General features: G+C 36.2%; 1 protein-coding gene across 1 annotated transcript in view; it reads left to right on the top strand.

Moving 5' to 3' along the window:
- LOC100376196 (spermatogenesis-associated protein 6-like) overlaps positions 1–16,352 on the top strand; it is a 56,511-nt gene extending 40,159 nt beyond the window's left edge. Inside the window, exons 8-10 of the mRNA XM_085503520.1 lie at positions 3,331–3,385; positions 7,741–8,057; positions 16,232–16,352. Of these exons, the coding sequence (XP_085359646.1) occupies positions 3,331–3,385; positions 7,741–8,057; positions 16,232–16,249 (390 nt within the window). The 3' untranslated portion in view covers positions 16,250–16,352. The remainder of the gene's footprint in view (positions 1–3,330; positions 3,386–7,740; positions 8,058–16,231) is intronic.
- The last annotated feature ends 1,214 nt before the right edge of the window (positions 16,353–17,566 follow it).

Below are 17,566 nucleotides of genomic sequence, written 5' to 3'. Positions count from 1 at the left end.
AAACACTGACTCCCAGGTAAAATGTACAAACACTGACACCCAGGTAAAATGTACAAACACTGACACCCAGGTAAAATGTACAAACACTGACACCCAGGTAAAATGTACAAACACTGACACCCAGGTAAAATGTACAAACACTGACACCCAGGTAAAATGTACAAACACTGACACCCAGGTAAAATGTACAAACACTGACACCCAGGTAAAATGTACAAACACTGACTCCCAGGTAAAATGTACAAACACTGACACCCAGGTAAAATGTACAAACACTGACACCCAGGTAAAATGTACAAACACTGACACCCAGGTAAAATGTACAAACACTGACTCCCAGGTAAAATGTACAAACACTGACTCCCAGGTAAAATGAACAAACACTGACACCCAGGTAAAATGTACAAACACTGACTCCCAGGTAAAATGTACAAACACTGACACCCAGGTAAAATGTACAAACACTGACTCCCAGGTAAAATTTGCAAACACTGACACCCAGGTAAAATGTACAAACACTGACTCCCAGGTAAAATGTACAAACACTGACTCCCAGGTAAAATGTACAAACACTGACTCCCAGGTAAAATGTACAAACACTGACTCCCAGGTAAAATGTACAAACACTGACTCCCAGGTAAAATGTACAAACACTGACTCCCAGGTAAAATGTACAAACACTGACTCCCAGGTAAAATGTATAAACACTGACACCCAGGTAAAATGTACAAACACTGACTCCCAGGTAAAATTTACAAACACTGACACCCAGGTAAAATGTACAAACACTGACACCCAGGTAAAATGTACAAACACTGACTCCCAGGTAAAATGTACAAACACTGACTCCCAGGTAAAATGTACAAACACTGACTCCCAGGTAAAATGTACAAACACTGACTCCCAGGTAAAATGTACAAACACTGACACCCAGGTAAAATGTACAAACACTGACTCCCAGGTAAAATGTACAAACACTGACTCCCAGGTAAAATGTACAAACACTGACTCCCAGGTAAAATGTACAAACACTGACTCCCAGGTAAAATGTACAAACACTGACTCCCAGGTAAAATGTACAAACACTGACACCCAGGTAAAATGTACAAACACTGACTCCCAGGTAAAATGTACAAACACTGACTCCCAGGTAAAATGTACAAACACTGACTCCCAGGTAAAATGAACAAACACTGACACCCAGGTAAAATGTACAAACACTGACTCCCAGGTAAAATGTACAAACACTGACACCCAGGTAAAATGTACAAACACTGACTCCCAGGTAAAATGTGCAAACACTGACACCCAGGTAAAATGTACAAACACTGACACCCAGGTAAAATGTACAAACACTGACACCCAGGTAAAATGTACAAACACTGACTCCCAGGTAAAATGTACAAACACTGACTCCCAGGTAAAATGTACAAACACTGACTCCCAGGTAAAATGAACAAACACTGACACCCAGGTAAAATGTACAAACACTGACTCCCAGGTAAAATGTACAAACACTGACACCCAGGTAAAATGTACAAACACTGACTCCCAGGTAAAATGTGCAAACACTGACACCCAGGTAAAATGTACAAACACTGACACCCAGGTAAAATGTACAAACACTGACACCCAGGTAAAATGTACAAACACTGACTTCCAGGTAAAATGTACAAACACTGACACCCAGGTAAAATTTACAAACACTGACTCCCAGGTAAAATGTACAAACACTGACTCCCAGGTAAAATGTACAAACACTGACACCCAGGTAAAATGTACAAACACTGACTCCCAGGTAAAATGTACAAACACTGACACCCAGGTAAAATGTACAAACACTGACTCCCAGGTAAAATGTACAAACACTGACACCCAGGTAAAATGTACAAACACTGACACCCAGGTAAAATGTACAAACACTGACTCCTAGGTAAAATGTACAAACACTGACACCCAGGTAAAATGTACAAACACTGACTCCCAGGTAAAATGTACAAACACTGACACCCAGGTAAAATGTACAAACACTGACACCCAGGTAAAATGTACAAACACTGACTCCCAGGTAAAATGTACAAACACTGACACCCAGGTAAAATGTACAAACACTGACACCCAGGTAAAATGTACAAACACTGACTCCCAGGTAAAATGTACAAACACTGACTCCCAGGTAAAATGTACAAACACTGACACCCAGGTAAAATGTACAAACACTGACTCCCAGGTAAAATGTACAAACACTGACACCCAGGTAAAATGTACAAACACTGACTCCCAGGTAAAATGTACAAACACTGACACCCAGGTAAAATGTACAAACACTGACACCCAGGTAAAATGTACAAACACTGACTCCTAGGTAAAATGTACAAACACTGACACCCAGGTAAAATGTACAAACACTGACTCCCAGGTAAAATGTACAAACACTGACACCCAGGTAAAATGTACAAACACTGACACCCAGGTAAAATGTACAAACACTGACTCCCAGGTAAAATGTACAAACACTGACACCCAGGTAAAATGTACAAACACTGACTCCCAGGTAAAATGTACAAACACTGACACCCAGGTAAAATGTACAAACACTGACACCCAGGTAAAATGTACAAACACTGACACCCAGGTAAAATGTACAAACACTGACACCCAGGTAAAATGTACAAACACTGACTCCCAGGTAAAATGTACAAACACTGACACCCAGGTAAAATGTACAAACACTGACTCCCAGGTAAAATGTACAAACACTGACACCCAGGTAAAATGAACAAACACTGACACCCAGGTAAAATGTACAAACACTGACTCCCAGGTAAAATGTACAAACACTGACACCCAGTTAAAATGTACAAACACTGACTCCCAGGTAAAATGTACAAACACTGACTCCCAGGTAAAATGTACAAACACTGACACCCAGGTAAAATGTACAAACACTGACACCCAGGTAAAATGTACAAACACTGACACCCAGGTAAAATGTACAAACACTGACTCCCAGGTAAAATGTACAAACACTGACTCCCAGGTAAAATGTACAAACACTGACTCTCAGGTAAAATGTACAAACACTGACTCCCAGGTAAAATGTACAAACACTGACTCCCAGGTAAAATGTACAAACACTGACACCCAGGTAAAATGTACAAACACTGACACCCAGGTAAAATGTACAAACACTGACACCCAGGTAAAATGTACAAACACTGACTCCCAGGTAAAATGTACAAACACTGACTTAATTAAATAGTTAATAAAATAAATGTGCTGCATTGACTTGCATAATCAAAATACTTATGTCAAATTATTATCTTTCAGGTTACAAGAGAACCAGAAGTGCTCAGCAATAGCGATCTGAGTGATGAAACAGAAGGTATAAATTTACTGCAATCAGCCATAGTACATTGTATCAATAACATGTCATGTGACTGCAGTATATACTGCTACCTGTACATCAGCCATAGTGTCAATAACATGTCATGTGACTGCAGTATATACTGCTACCTGTACATCAGCCATAGTGTCAATAACATGTCATGTGACTGCAGTATATACTGCTACCTGTACATCAGCCATAGTGTCAATAACATGTCATGTGACTGCAGTATATACTGCTACCTGTACATCAGCCATAGTGTCAATAACATGTCATGTGACTGCAGTATATACTGCTACCTGTACATCAGCCATAGTGTCAATAACATGTCATGTGACTGCAGTATATACTGCTACCTGTACATCAGCCATAGTGTCAATAACATGTCATGTGACTGCAGTATATACTGCTACCTGTACATCAGCCATAGTGTCAATAACATGTCATGTGACTGCAGTATATACTGCTACCTGTACATCAGCCATAGTGTCAATAACATGTCATGTGACTGCAGTATATACTGCTACCTGTACATCAGCCATAGTGTCAATAACATGTCATGTGACTGCAGTATATACTGCTACCTGTACATCAGCCATAGTGTCAATAACATGTCATGTGACTGCAGTATATACTGCTACCTGTACATCAGCCATAGTGTCAATAACATGTCATGTGACTGCAGTATATACTGCTACCTGTACATCAGCCATAGTGTCAATAACATGTCATGTGACTGTAGTATATACTGCTACCTGTACATCAGCCATAGTGTCAATAACATGTCATGTGACTGCAGTATATACTGCTACCTGTACATCAGCCATAGTGTCAATAACATGTCATGTGACTGCAGTATATACTGCTACCTGTACATCAGCCATAGTGTCAATAACATGTCATGTGACTGTAGTATATACTGCTACCTGTACATCAGCCATAGTGTCAATAACATGTCATGTGACTGCAGTATATACTGCTACCTGTACATCAGCCATAGTGTCAATAGCATGTCATGTGACTGCAGTATATACTGCTACCTGTACATCAGCCATAGTGTCAATAACATGTCATGTGACTGCAGTATATACTGCTACCTGTACATCAGCCATAGTGTCAATAACATGTCATGTGACTGCAGTATATACTGCTACCTGTACATCAGCCATAGTGTCAATAGCATGTCATGTGACTGCAGTATATACTGCTACCTGTACATCAGCCATAGTGTCAATAACATGTCATGTGACTGCAGTATATACTGCTACCTGTACATCAGCCATAGTGTCAATAACATGTCATGTGACTGCAGTATATACTGCTACCTGTACATCAGCCATAGTGTCAATAGCATGTCATGTGACTGCAGTATATACTGCTACCTGTACATCAGCCATAGTGTCAATAACATGTCATGTGACTGCAGTATATACTGCTACCTGTACATCAGCCATAGTGTCAATAACATGTCATGTGACTGCAGTATATACTGCTACCTGTACATCAGCCATAGTGTCAATAACATGTCATGTGACTGTAGTATATACTGCTACCTGTACATCAGCCATAGTGTCAATAACATGTCATGTGACTGTAGTATATACTGCTACCTGTACATTAGCCATAGTGTCAATAACATGTCATGTGACTGCAGTATATACTGCTACCTGTACATCAGCCATAGTGCCAATAACATGTCATGTGACTGCAGTATATGCTGCTACCTGTACATCAGCCATAGTGTCAATAACATGTCATGTGACTGCAGTATATACTGCTACCTGTACATCAGCCATAGTGTCAATAACATGTCATGTGACTGCAGTATATACTGCTACCTGTACATCAGCCATAGTGTCAATAACATGTCATGTGACTGCAGTATATACTGCTACCTGTACATCAGCCATAGTGTCAATAACATGTCATGTGACTGCAGTATATACTGCTACCTGTACATTAGCCATAGTGTCAATAACATGTCATGTGACTGCAGTATATACTGCTACCTGTACATCAGCCATAGTGCCAATAACATGTCATGTGACTGCAGTATATGCTGCTACCTGTACATCAGCCATAGTGTCAATAGCATGTCATGTGACTGCAGTATATACTGCTACCTGTACATCAGCCATAGTGTCAATAACATGTCATGTGACTGCAGTATATACTGCTACCTGTACATCAGCCATAGTGTCAATAACATGTCATGTGACTGCAGTATATACTGCTACCTGTACATCAGCCATAGTGTCAATAACATGTCATGTGACTGTAGTATATACTGCTACCTGTACATCAGCCATAGTGTCAATAACATGTCATGTGACTGCAGTATATACTGCTACCTGTACATCAGCCATAGTGTCAATAACATGTCATGTGACTGCAGTATATACTGCTACCTGTACATCAGCCATAGTGTCAATAACATGTCATGTGACTGCAGTATATACTGCTACCTGTACATCAGCCATAGTGTCAATAACATGTCATGTGACTGCAGTATATACTGCTACCTGTACATCAGCCATAGTGTCAATAACATGTCATGTGACTGCAGTATATACTGCTACCTGTACATCAGCCATAGTGTCAATAACATGTCATGTGACTGCAGTATATACTGCTACCTGTACATCAGCCATAGTGTCAATAACATGTCATGTGACTGCAGTATATACTGCTACCTGTACATCAGCCATAGTGTCAATAACATGTCATGTGACTGCAGTATATACTGCTACCTGTACATCAGCCATAGTGTCAATAACATGTCATGTGACTGCAGTATATACTGCTACCTGTACATCAGCCATAGTGTCAATAACATGTCATGTGACTGCAGTATATGCTGCTACCTGTACATCAGCCATAGTGTCAATAACATGTCATGTGACTGCAGTATATACTGCTACCTGTACATCAGCCATAGTGTCAATAGCATGTCATGTGACTGCAGTATATACTGCTACCTGTACATCAGCCATAGTGTCAATAACATGTCATGTGACTGCAGTATATACTGCTACCTGTACATCAGCCATAGTGTCAATAACATGTCATGTGACTGCAGTATATACTGCTACCTGTACATCAGCCATAGTGTCAATAACATGTCATGTGACTGTAGTATATACTGCTACCTGTACATCAGCCATAGTGTCAATAACATGTCATGTGACTGTAGTATATACTGCTACCTGTACATTAGCCATAGTGTCAATAACATGTCATGTGACTGCAGTATATGCTGCTACCTGTACATCAGCCATAGTGTCAATAACATGTCATGTGACTGTAGTATATACTGCTACCTGTACATCAGCCATAGTGTCAATAACATGTCATGTGACTGCAGTATATACTGCTACCTGTACATCAGCCATAGTGTCAATAACATGTCATGTGACTGCAGTATATACTGCTACCTGTACATCAGCCATAGTGTCAATAACATGTCATGTGACTGCAGTATATACTGCTACCTGTACATCAGTCATAGTGTCAATAACATGTCATGTGACTGCAGTATATACTGCTACCTGTACATCAGCCATAGTGTCAATAGCATGTCATGTGACTGCAGTATATACTGCTACCTGTACATCAGCCATAGTGTCAATAACATGTCATGTGACTGCAGTATATACTGCTACCTGTACATCAGCCATAGTGTCAATAACATGTCATGTGACTGCAGTATATACTGCTACCTGTACATCAGCCATAGTGTCAATAGCATGTCATGTGACTGCAGTATATACTGCTACCTGTACATCAGCCATAGTGTCAATAACATGTCATGTGACTGCAGTATATACTGCTACCTGTACATCAGCCATAGTGTCAATAACATGTCATGTGACTGCAGTATATACTGCTACCTGTACATCAGCCATAGTGTCAATAACATGTCATGTGACTGCAGTATTGATCTTGTTACATATGCAGAAATGCAAGTTGTAGAATAGTTGTAAGAGTTTATGCTTTTATCAATGATTTCAAGTGAAAATTGTATTTAGCAACTTCATATAATAAAATACGTCTGATTCAAATAGTTTGAACCACCAAACATATCTGGCCATGTGAATGATTTCGCTTTCTTCAGCTGAGAACAAGTAATACTGTGACCTGAAATATGTATTACAAGTGTAGTGTTTAATAGCAAAAAATAAATGTGTATCATATTTGCACATATGTACCAAGAATTGCATTTATTGTATGTAAATTTTACTTATTTTAACCATAGACACGTCTCTTATTTACACTACCACTGCTAACAGAATAAATACTGTACTTTACTACTTATAACTGACATGACTTCTTTTTCATTCAAATATTTATAGAATTGATCTCAGGGTTGAATCACTTGGATATCTCTGATCACTCAGGGAGCGATATACTGACCACGGCAGACTTAATTACTGACCCTTATCCTGGAACAATCTCCTATGGTCGGTTACCGTCCTATCGGTCCAGCTACACTCCACGTACTGATTACTACAGCTCTCTGTCTACACCACGTTATTATTACACACCTCGATCTCTAAGCCCTGTGCTGTCCAGGTCTTCTATCATGGATAGATATGGTGATCCATATGTCTCTCCTACTAGGTATGATCGTATACATGATAGGATTGAGAAAGTACTACGAAAGGCCAGAGTAAGTAATTGCATATAACACAAATGATTGTATGCATATGTATGACATGAAGACAAACTATGATGCTACTTGAAAGATGGTGTTATGTATTATTTGGTGGTGTTATGTATTTTATCTATTTTGGGGAGACCATTTGAAAAGAGGATGTGGTGTATTTTGTCAACTGTTTAGGGTAGACCATTTGAAAAGGGGAAGTAGTGTATTTTGTGAACTGTTTAGGGTAGACCATTTGAAAAGGGATGTGGTGTATTTTGTGAACTGTTTAGAGTAGACCATTTGAAAAGGTTATGTGGTGTAATTAATGAACTGTTTAAGGTAGACCATTTGAAAAGGGGATGTGGTGTATTTTGTGAACTGTTTAGGGTAGACCATTTGAAAAGGGGTTGGTGTATTTTGTGAACTGTTTAGAGTAGACCATTTGAAAGGGATGTGGTGTATTTTGTGAACTGTTTAGGGTAGACCATTTGAAAGGGATGTGGTGTATTTTGTGAATTGTGTAGGGTAGACCATTTGAAAGGGATGTGGTGTATTTTGTGAACTGTTTAGGGTAGACCATTTGAAAGGGATGTGGTGTATTTTGTGAACTGTTTAGGGTAGAGCATTTGAAAGGGGATGTGGTGTATTTTGTGAACTGTTTAGGGTAGACCATTTGAAAAGGGGGTTGGTGTATTTTGTGAACTGTTTAGGGTAGACCATTTGAAAGGTTATGTGGTGTATTTTGTGAACTGTTTAGGGTAGACCATTTGAAAAGGGGGTTGGTGTATTTTGTGAACTGTTTAGAGTAGACCATTTGAAAGGGATGTGGTGTATTTTGTGAACTGTTTAGGGTAGACCATTTGAAAGGGATGTGGTGTATTTTGTGAACTGTTTAGGGTAGAGCATTTGAAAGGGGATGTGGTGTATTTTGTGAACTGTTTAGGGTAGACCATTTGAAAAGGGGGTTGGTGTATTTTGTGAACTGTTTAGGGTAGACCATTTGAAAGGTTATGTGGTGTATTTTGTGAACTGTTTAGGGTAGACCATTTGAAAAGGGGGTTGGTGTATTTTGTGAACTGTTTAGAGTAGACCATTTGAAAGGGATGTGGTGTATTTTGTGAATTGTGTAGGGTAGACCATTTGAAAGGGATGTGGTGTATTTTGTGAACTGTTTAGGGTAGACCATTTGAAAGGGGATGTGGTGTAGTGTGTGAATTGTGTAGGGTAGACCATTTGAAAGGGATGTGGTGTATTTTGTGAACTGTTTAGGGTAGACCATTTGAATGGGGATGTGGTGTTGTTTGTGAACTGTTTAGGGTAGACCATTTGAAAAGGGGGTTGGTGTATTTTGTGAACTGTTTAGAGTAGACCATTTGAAAGGGATGTGGTGTATTTTGTGAACTGTTTAGGGTAGACTATTTGAAAGGGGGTTGGTGTATTTTGTGAACTGTGTAGGGTAGACCATTTGAAAGGGATGTGGTGTATTTTGTGAACTGTTTAGGGTAGACCATTTGAAAGGGGATGTGGTGTATTTTGTGAACTGTTTAGAGTAGAGCATTTGAAAGGGGATGTGGTGTATTTTGTGAACTGTTTAGGGTAGACCATTTGAAAAGGGGGTTGGTGTATTTTGTGAACTGTTTAGAGTAGACCATTTGAAAGGGATGTGGTGTATTTTGTGAACTGTTTAGGGTAGACCATTTGAAAGGGATGGTGGTGTATTTTGTGAATTGTGTAGGGTAGACCATTTGAAAGGGATGTGGTGTATTTTGTGAACTGTTTAGGGTAGACCATTTGAAAGGGGATGTGGTGTATTTTGTGAACTGTTTAGGGTAGAGCATTTGAAAGGGGATGTGGTGTATTTTGTGAACTGTTTAGGGTAGACCATTTGAAAAGGGGGTTGGTGTATTTTGTGAACTGTTTAGGGTAGACCATTTGAAAGGTTATGTGGTGTATTTTGTGAACTGTTTAGGGTAGACCATTTGAAAAGGGGGTTGGTGTATTTTGTGAACTGTTTAGGGTAGACCATTTGAAAGGGATGGTGGTGTATTTTGTGAATTGTGTAGGGTAGACCATTTGAAAGGGATGTGGTGTATTTTGTGAACTGTTTAGGGTAGACCATTTGAAAGTGGATGTGGTGTATTTTGTGAACTGTTTAGGGTAGAGCATTTGAAAGGGGATGTGGTGTATTTTGTGAACTGTTTAGGGTAGACCATTTGAAAAGGGGGTTGGTGTATTTTGTGAACTGTTTAGGGTAGACCATTTGAAAGGTTATGTGGTGTATTTTGTGAACTGTTTAGGTTAGACCATTTGAAAAGGGGGTTGGTGTATTTTGTGAACTGTTTAGAGTAGACTATTTGAAAGGGGATGTGGTGTATTTTGTGAACTGTTTAGGGTAGACCATTTGAAAGGGGATGTGGTGTATTGTGTGAATTGGGTAGGGTAGACCATTTGAAAGGGATGTGGTGTATTTTGTGAACTGTTTAGAGTAGACCATTTGAAAAGGGGATGTGGTGTATTTAATGAACTGTTTAGGGTAGACCATTTGAAAAGGGGGTTGGTGTATTTTGTGAACTGTTTAGGGTAGACCATTTGAAAAGGGGGTTGGTGTTTTTGTGAACTGTTTAGGGTAGACCATTTGAAAGGGGATGTGGTGTATTTTGTGAACTGTTTAGGGTAGACCATTTGAAAGGGGATGTGGTGTATTTTGTGAACTGTTTAGAGTAGATCATTTGAAAAGGTTATGTGGTGTGTTTAGTGAACTGTTTAGGGTAGACTATTATAAATTGGGTGCAATATAATACCTGTTTTCACGATATTTTATGTAACACATTGTGACTATTTTAGTTTGAAATTTTGCAATCTCCTTCTGTTAAGAGGTTTTTATTCTGTCCCACCCTGTATATATTACAACATTTAAGCTTCATATAAATCGTTTTTCCTGCCTGATAGTAACTCTATGCTACAACAAACAACTGCAGTCTATGGTACATTGTCTTTCTTTCTCTCGCCCATGTGGAAGGTACATGTTTTACACTGGCTGTATAAGTTACTTTTCATTTATAGTTCATAGGCTCAACTTTAGTCATGTACAGCTTTGGTTTATCACCACAGTGTGACGTAAGACAGGACAGATCAAAAACCCATATCACTACAGTGTGACGTAAGACTGGACAGATCAAAAACCCATATCACTACAGTGTGACGTAAGACTGGACAGATCAAAAACCCATATCACCACAGTGTGACGTAAGACTGGACAGATCAAAAACCCATATCACCACAGTGTGACGTAAGACTGGACAGATCAAAAACCCATATCACTACAGTGTGACGTAAGACTGGACAGATCAAAAACCCATATCACTACAGTGTGACGTAAGACTGGACAGATCAAAAACCCATATCACTACAGTGTGACGTAAGACTGGACGGATCAAAAACCCATATCACTACAGTGTGACGTATAACTGGACGGATCAAAAACCCATATCACTACAGTGTGACGTAAGACAGGACTGGTAATATACTATGCAGTGATTTGATGGTAAACAATAAAAACAGACAGAGGAGTGATTTATGTTTTTAAGCTTGAATAAAGCACTACTTTATTTTTAGGATATACTTCATGTTTGTGATTTCATATTTAGAGTGAATAAATTTGATTTCATAATTAAAGGGACTAAATTTGATTTTATAATAAGTGTGACTAAATTTGATTTTATAATAAGCTTGACTAAATTTGATTTCATAATAAGAGGGACTAAATTTGATTCCATAAATAAGAGGGACTAAATGTGATTTCATAAATAAGAGGGACTAAATTTGATTCCATAATAAGACGGACTAAATTTGATTTCATAAATAAGAGGGACTAAATTTGATTCCATAATAAGTGTGACTAAATTTGATTCCATAAATAAGTGTGACTAAATTTGATTTCATAATAAGTGTGACTAAATTTGATTTCATAAATAAGTGTGACTAAATTTGATTTCATAAACAAGTGTGACTAAATTTGATTTCATTATAAGTGTGACTAAATTTGATTCCATAATAAGAGGGACTAAATTTGATTTCATAATGAGTGTGACTAAAGTTGATTTCATAAATAAGTGTGACTAAATTTGATTTCATAAATAAGTGTGACTAAATTTGATTTCATAATTAAAGGGACTAAATTTGATTTCATAATAAGTGTGACCAAATTTGATTTCAAAATAAGTGTGACTAAATTTGATTTCATAAATAAGAGGGACTAAATTTGATTTCATAAATAAGAGGGACTAAATTTGATTCCATAAATAAGAGGGACTAAATTTGATTTCATAATAAGTGTGACTAAATTTGGTTTCATAATAAGTGTGACTAAATTTGATTTCATAATAAGTGTGACTAAATTTGATTTCATAATAAGTGTGACTAAATTTGATTTCATAATAAGTGTGACTAAATTTGATTTCATAATAATTGTGACTAAATTTTTTTCGTAATAAGAGTGAATGAATTTGAGTTCATAATAAGAGGGACCTAATTTAATATGATAAAAATGAATAAATTTTATTTCATATTAAGAGTGACTGAATTGATACAAAATTTGTATTGATTAATTCAAATGAATATTTATTTTAGGTGATTCATATGGTATATAAAGAAAAAATAGTTTGTTTATATTTAATATTTTCCCACATAGGTATCTGATGATGAATCTTGTACACAGGAGTCAGTAGACTCAATAGAGGCCTTAAGAACATCCCTGACTAGCAAACAACTCTTACAACAGTCCCGATTTGAGCCTGATAGGAGGTATTTGGATACTCTTCCAAATAATGTTCACTACTAACACAGGTTTTCATAGTGATTTATGCATGCTATATAAGTTATATTGTAGAATGTTAACAGTTAAATTAGAATTGTATGTCAGTCATTAGGTCAAAGTTATGTTCTATAGAGCTACTGTTTTGTCAATTTGTTAAAATTTTGTAAACTATGAGGCCAAGCCAAACTGACAAACACCACATAAAATGAACACACAGAATAGATAATTACACACACAATAATATGAACATATACAAGGTAAAGTGAACACATACAGGATAATATGAAAACACAGGGTAAAATGAACACATACAGGGTAATACAAACACACAGGGTAAAATGAACACATACAGGATAATATGAAAATATACAAGGTAAAATGAACACATACAGGATAATATGAACATATACAAGGTAAAGTGAACACATACAGGATAAAATGAAAACACACAGAGTAAAATGAACACATACAGGGTAATATGAAAATATACAAGATAAAGTGAACACATACAGGATAATATGAACATATACAAGGTAAAGTGAACACATACAGGATAATATGAAAATATACAAGGTAAAATGAACACATACAGGGTAATACAAACACACAGGGTAAAATGAACAAATACAGGGTAATACAAACACACAGGGTAAAATGAACACATACAGGGTAATACAAACACACAGGGTAAAATGAACACATACAGGATAATATGAAAATATACAAGGTAAAGTGAACACATACAGGATAATATGAACATATACAAGGTAAAATGAACACATACAGGGTAATACAAACACACAGGGTAAAATGAACACATACAGGGTAATACAAACACACAGGGTAAAATGAACACATACAGGATAATATGAAAATATACAAGGTAAAATGAACACACGGGGTAATACAAACACACAGGGTAAAATGAACACATACAAAGTAAAATGAACACATACAGGGTAATACAAACACACACAAGGTAAAATGAACACATACAAGGTAAAATGAACACATACAGGGTAATACAAACACACACAAGGTAAAATGAACACATACAAGGTAAAATGAACACACGGGGTAATACAAACACACAGGGTAAAATGAACACATACAATGTAAAATGAACACATACAGGGTAATACAAACACACACAAGGTAAAATGAACACATACAATGTAAAATGAATACATACAGGGTAGTACAAACACACACAAGGTAAAATGAACACATACAATGTAAAATGAACACATACAGGGTAATACAAACACACACAAGCTAAAATGAACACATACAAGGTAAAATGAATACACGCGGTATAAAAATTAACACACAGGGTAAAATGAACATATACACAGTAAAATGAACACATATATGGTAAAATGAATACACAGAGGGTAATGTGAACACACACAATAATATAAACACACAAGGTGAAATGAACACACACAGGATGATATGAAAATATACAAAGTAGAATAAACACATACAGGGTAATAATATGAGTACACACAATAATATGAACACATGCATGGTGAAATGAATACACAGTACAATATGAACACACAGAGGATAATATGAACACACATGGGATAATATGAAACACAATTATAACACATACATGTACATGGTAAAATGAACACACACAGGATAAAAATGACACAAGGTTATATGAACACACAGAGGATAATATGAACACACACAAGGTAATATGAACACACATAGGGTAATATGAACACATACAAAGTAACATGAACACACACGGGATAATATGAACACATGGGGTAATGTGAACACACACAGGATAATATGAACACGTACAAGATAACATGAACACACAGAGTAAAAATGAACACATACAAGGTTATATGAACTCACAGGATAATATGAACACACATGGGGTAATATGAAACACATACATGTACTTGGTAATATGAACACATACTTAGTAAAATGAACACACATGGGGTAAAACTGTTGGCCTTGATTTGATTCCATCACATATTCATCTTTGTGCTCATACAATATTTGTTCTATTGATCTTTGTGTCATCTTTCTTAATGTCTTCTAGTTTCTATATATTTTTGCCTGGTTACCTTATCTTGTTATCCTATAGTGTACATGACGTGTCACTTTCCTCTGATGTAAATACTTTCATACACATGCTGCTTAGTTCTATTTAAATGTAAGCTTCCTGTATTGCCCTGTGTGTTGAATGGACTAATTTTTGTGTAATCATAATGCATTTTGCCATGTTCTATGACAATGTGAAGCAAGATATTTTTCACAGTAATAAATTTGTGGCATTCATCTGGCATTTACTTGTCATTTATGTTCCTACTGATAATATGGATAAAAGGTAATAATAAACATCTGTCACATTATTACAAATTTTCATTATTTACCCAGCCACCTAGCGATTTGTTTGGTAAGGTGTCACATGTATGAGAATGGTGCAAAATATGCATTACGCTGTCACATCAACTATATATTGGTCATTACTCCATGAATATGTCAAAATGCCATTCTCACTGGTAGTTCTAGATAACAGCCCCCTCATACACAGATATAACTCAGACTGACATACTGTCTTTTGTAAAAACAAATATGTGTTCAATGTTTTTACTTATTTTCATTTAGCTCATGATAGATCAGTTTGTTTTGTCATTTGATTCAAAGTAGGTAAAAAGGCAAGGTATAGATATATACATGTTGATTTGTTTTTCATTTCACTGATCTCTGACTGACTGACTGACTGACTGGTGGCCATTTCAGTTTCAACAAACAGCATTTGAATATGTTATCAAGCATTTATTAGGGTGTGCATTAGCAAATTTTGTTTATTACTGGAGGCTATTTTTGAACAACAAGACATGCCTTGGCTAATTTTGTGTGAATTATGCAATTTTGTGTGTACGATATGAGAATGATCTTGTTGCTCGGAGGTGCCACTGATCAAAACCTAAATATAACACTACATCATTTGTAGTGACCATGCTGGATATACTTCCCCAACATTTAATTATTATCTGTCTACATCATTCAGTCTTTATAATCGACATAGTGACTAAAAACTGGAAGGGGACTTATTATTAGTGACAATGACTTGTTTTAAACAATTTATTTTTAAAAGCCAACTGTATACAAGTCTACATATGATCCATCATGTCCACCAATTACCATTCATTCTGTCTGTCTGTGGAAGACACTACCAGGGATCTTTTGTTTTTTTACCCCAATCCGCACTCTTGCATTTACTTTTTTTTCAATTGGACCAACAACTCAGAAAAAAGAAAATAGAAAAAGATTGTATGCAAGCCTTGTCTTATACTGTGTTTAAGTTTTATTCTTAATGATTATTTTTTTTTCGTTCTCTTTTTTTTAGTCTCTCCATCCATATTAATAACGCTGAACACTGGACCAATTGGAAGTCAGACTGGACTGGAAAATCACATCGACGAGTCTTTGATGAAACTATGAATAAAATTTATGATAAAATGTACAAATCATCATAGTCTAAATTTATATAGGTATTCACCCAAATTTGTTTCAAAATTAATTAATTAATTAAGCATATGAAATAAAAATGATTTTGATACCATGATTGTTTTATGTTAATTTATAGGTCAATATTAATTGTTATAAGACCAACACTGTTTGTATATTTCAAATTGTCCTTATTAGTATAGGTTTAATACAATTTGTAATAATTGTATGTATATTTCTTTTTTGGACATTAAATTTTATTTTTAATTTGTGATTCTGACCCTGTGACAGGTCATTGACTTTTGTCATTAGTGTATATTAATACATGCCATAGATTTTCACTGTGTCCTGAGGCTGTGAACCATAAAATACTAGTAATAGACTAATCTTTATTCACCAATTAATTCATTGATCAATTATGAAACCGCATTTATTATTGTAGATAAAATACATTACTGTGTTTTTTAATGAGATTTATAATATAGTTTTTTTTTAAATAAATTTTTTATGTAAAAATATATCATTCCAGTATTATGAACTTGAACCACTCTTGCAACAGATGAATGCTTTGTAATTTCTGTTAATTTTGAAAAAAAAATTATTATGTTTTGCTTGTATATTGGTAATCATACGTTATTTGAAAAATGTAAAAGGATCAGGGTAGATTGATTATATTGGTTGGAATAACAACTGTAATGACGTTGTTTAGTGCAGTTCTTAAAGGTACTGTCTATACAAGGGTTTGATTTGTATACTAATTGAATACTGGGTGTGTCTTAATTCATTATTCAGGATGTCTTATATTTGATATGGTCTAGCTTGTACCACCTATTGCATCTGTGTTACCCAAGTTAACATCATTTCTAGTGCCACAGTCATCACACAGTAAACTGAAATAAGTTATTTGTTAAAATGTTTTTTTTAATATAAATATTCTTTTTTTAGGAATTTGAATAGACCACATGCATTCTACCTATGTCTAACTTGTCTCAGGGATATCTAGGGGTTGCTATTCTTTTCTTATCTTCAGTCCATCCATGCTATGCGTGTGTTGTGTGCCATGCACAACTACTGATCTATGATTGTGTTACAAACATGGTCTTCCATGTCTTCATTTGGGTCATCTCAGTCATATAGCACATACAATACTGGGCAAATGATGTTAAAATTAAGTGTGAATATTTGGAATATTGCAAACAATTTTTTTGTCACAGTCAATGTCATGACAATGCTG

Source organism: Saccoglossus kowalevskii, chromosome 9 (genome assembly GCF_978046115.1).
Source record: "Saccoglossus kowalevskii chromosome 9, keSacKowa6.1, whole genome shotgun sequence".
Classification (NCBI taxonomy): Eukaryota; Metazoa; Hemichordata; class Enteropneusta; family Harrimaniidae; genus Saccoglossus; species Saccoglossus kowalevskii.
Note: the sequence above shows the minus strand (reverse complement) of the source record. Positions and strands in the feature narration are given on the sequence as shown.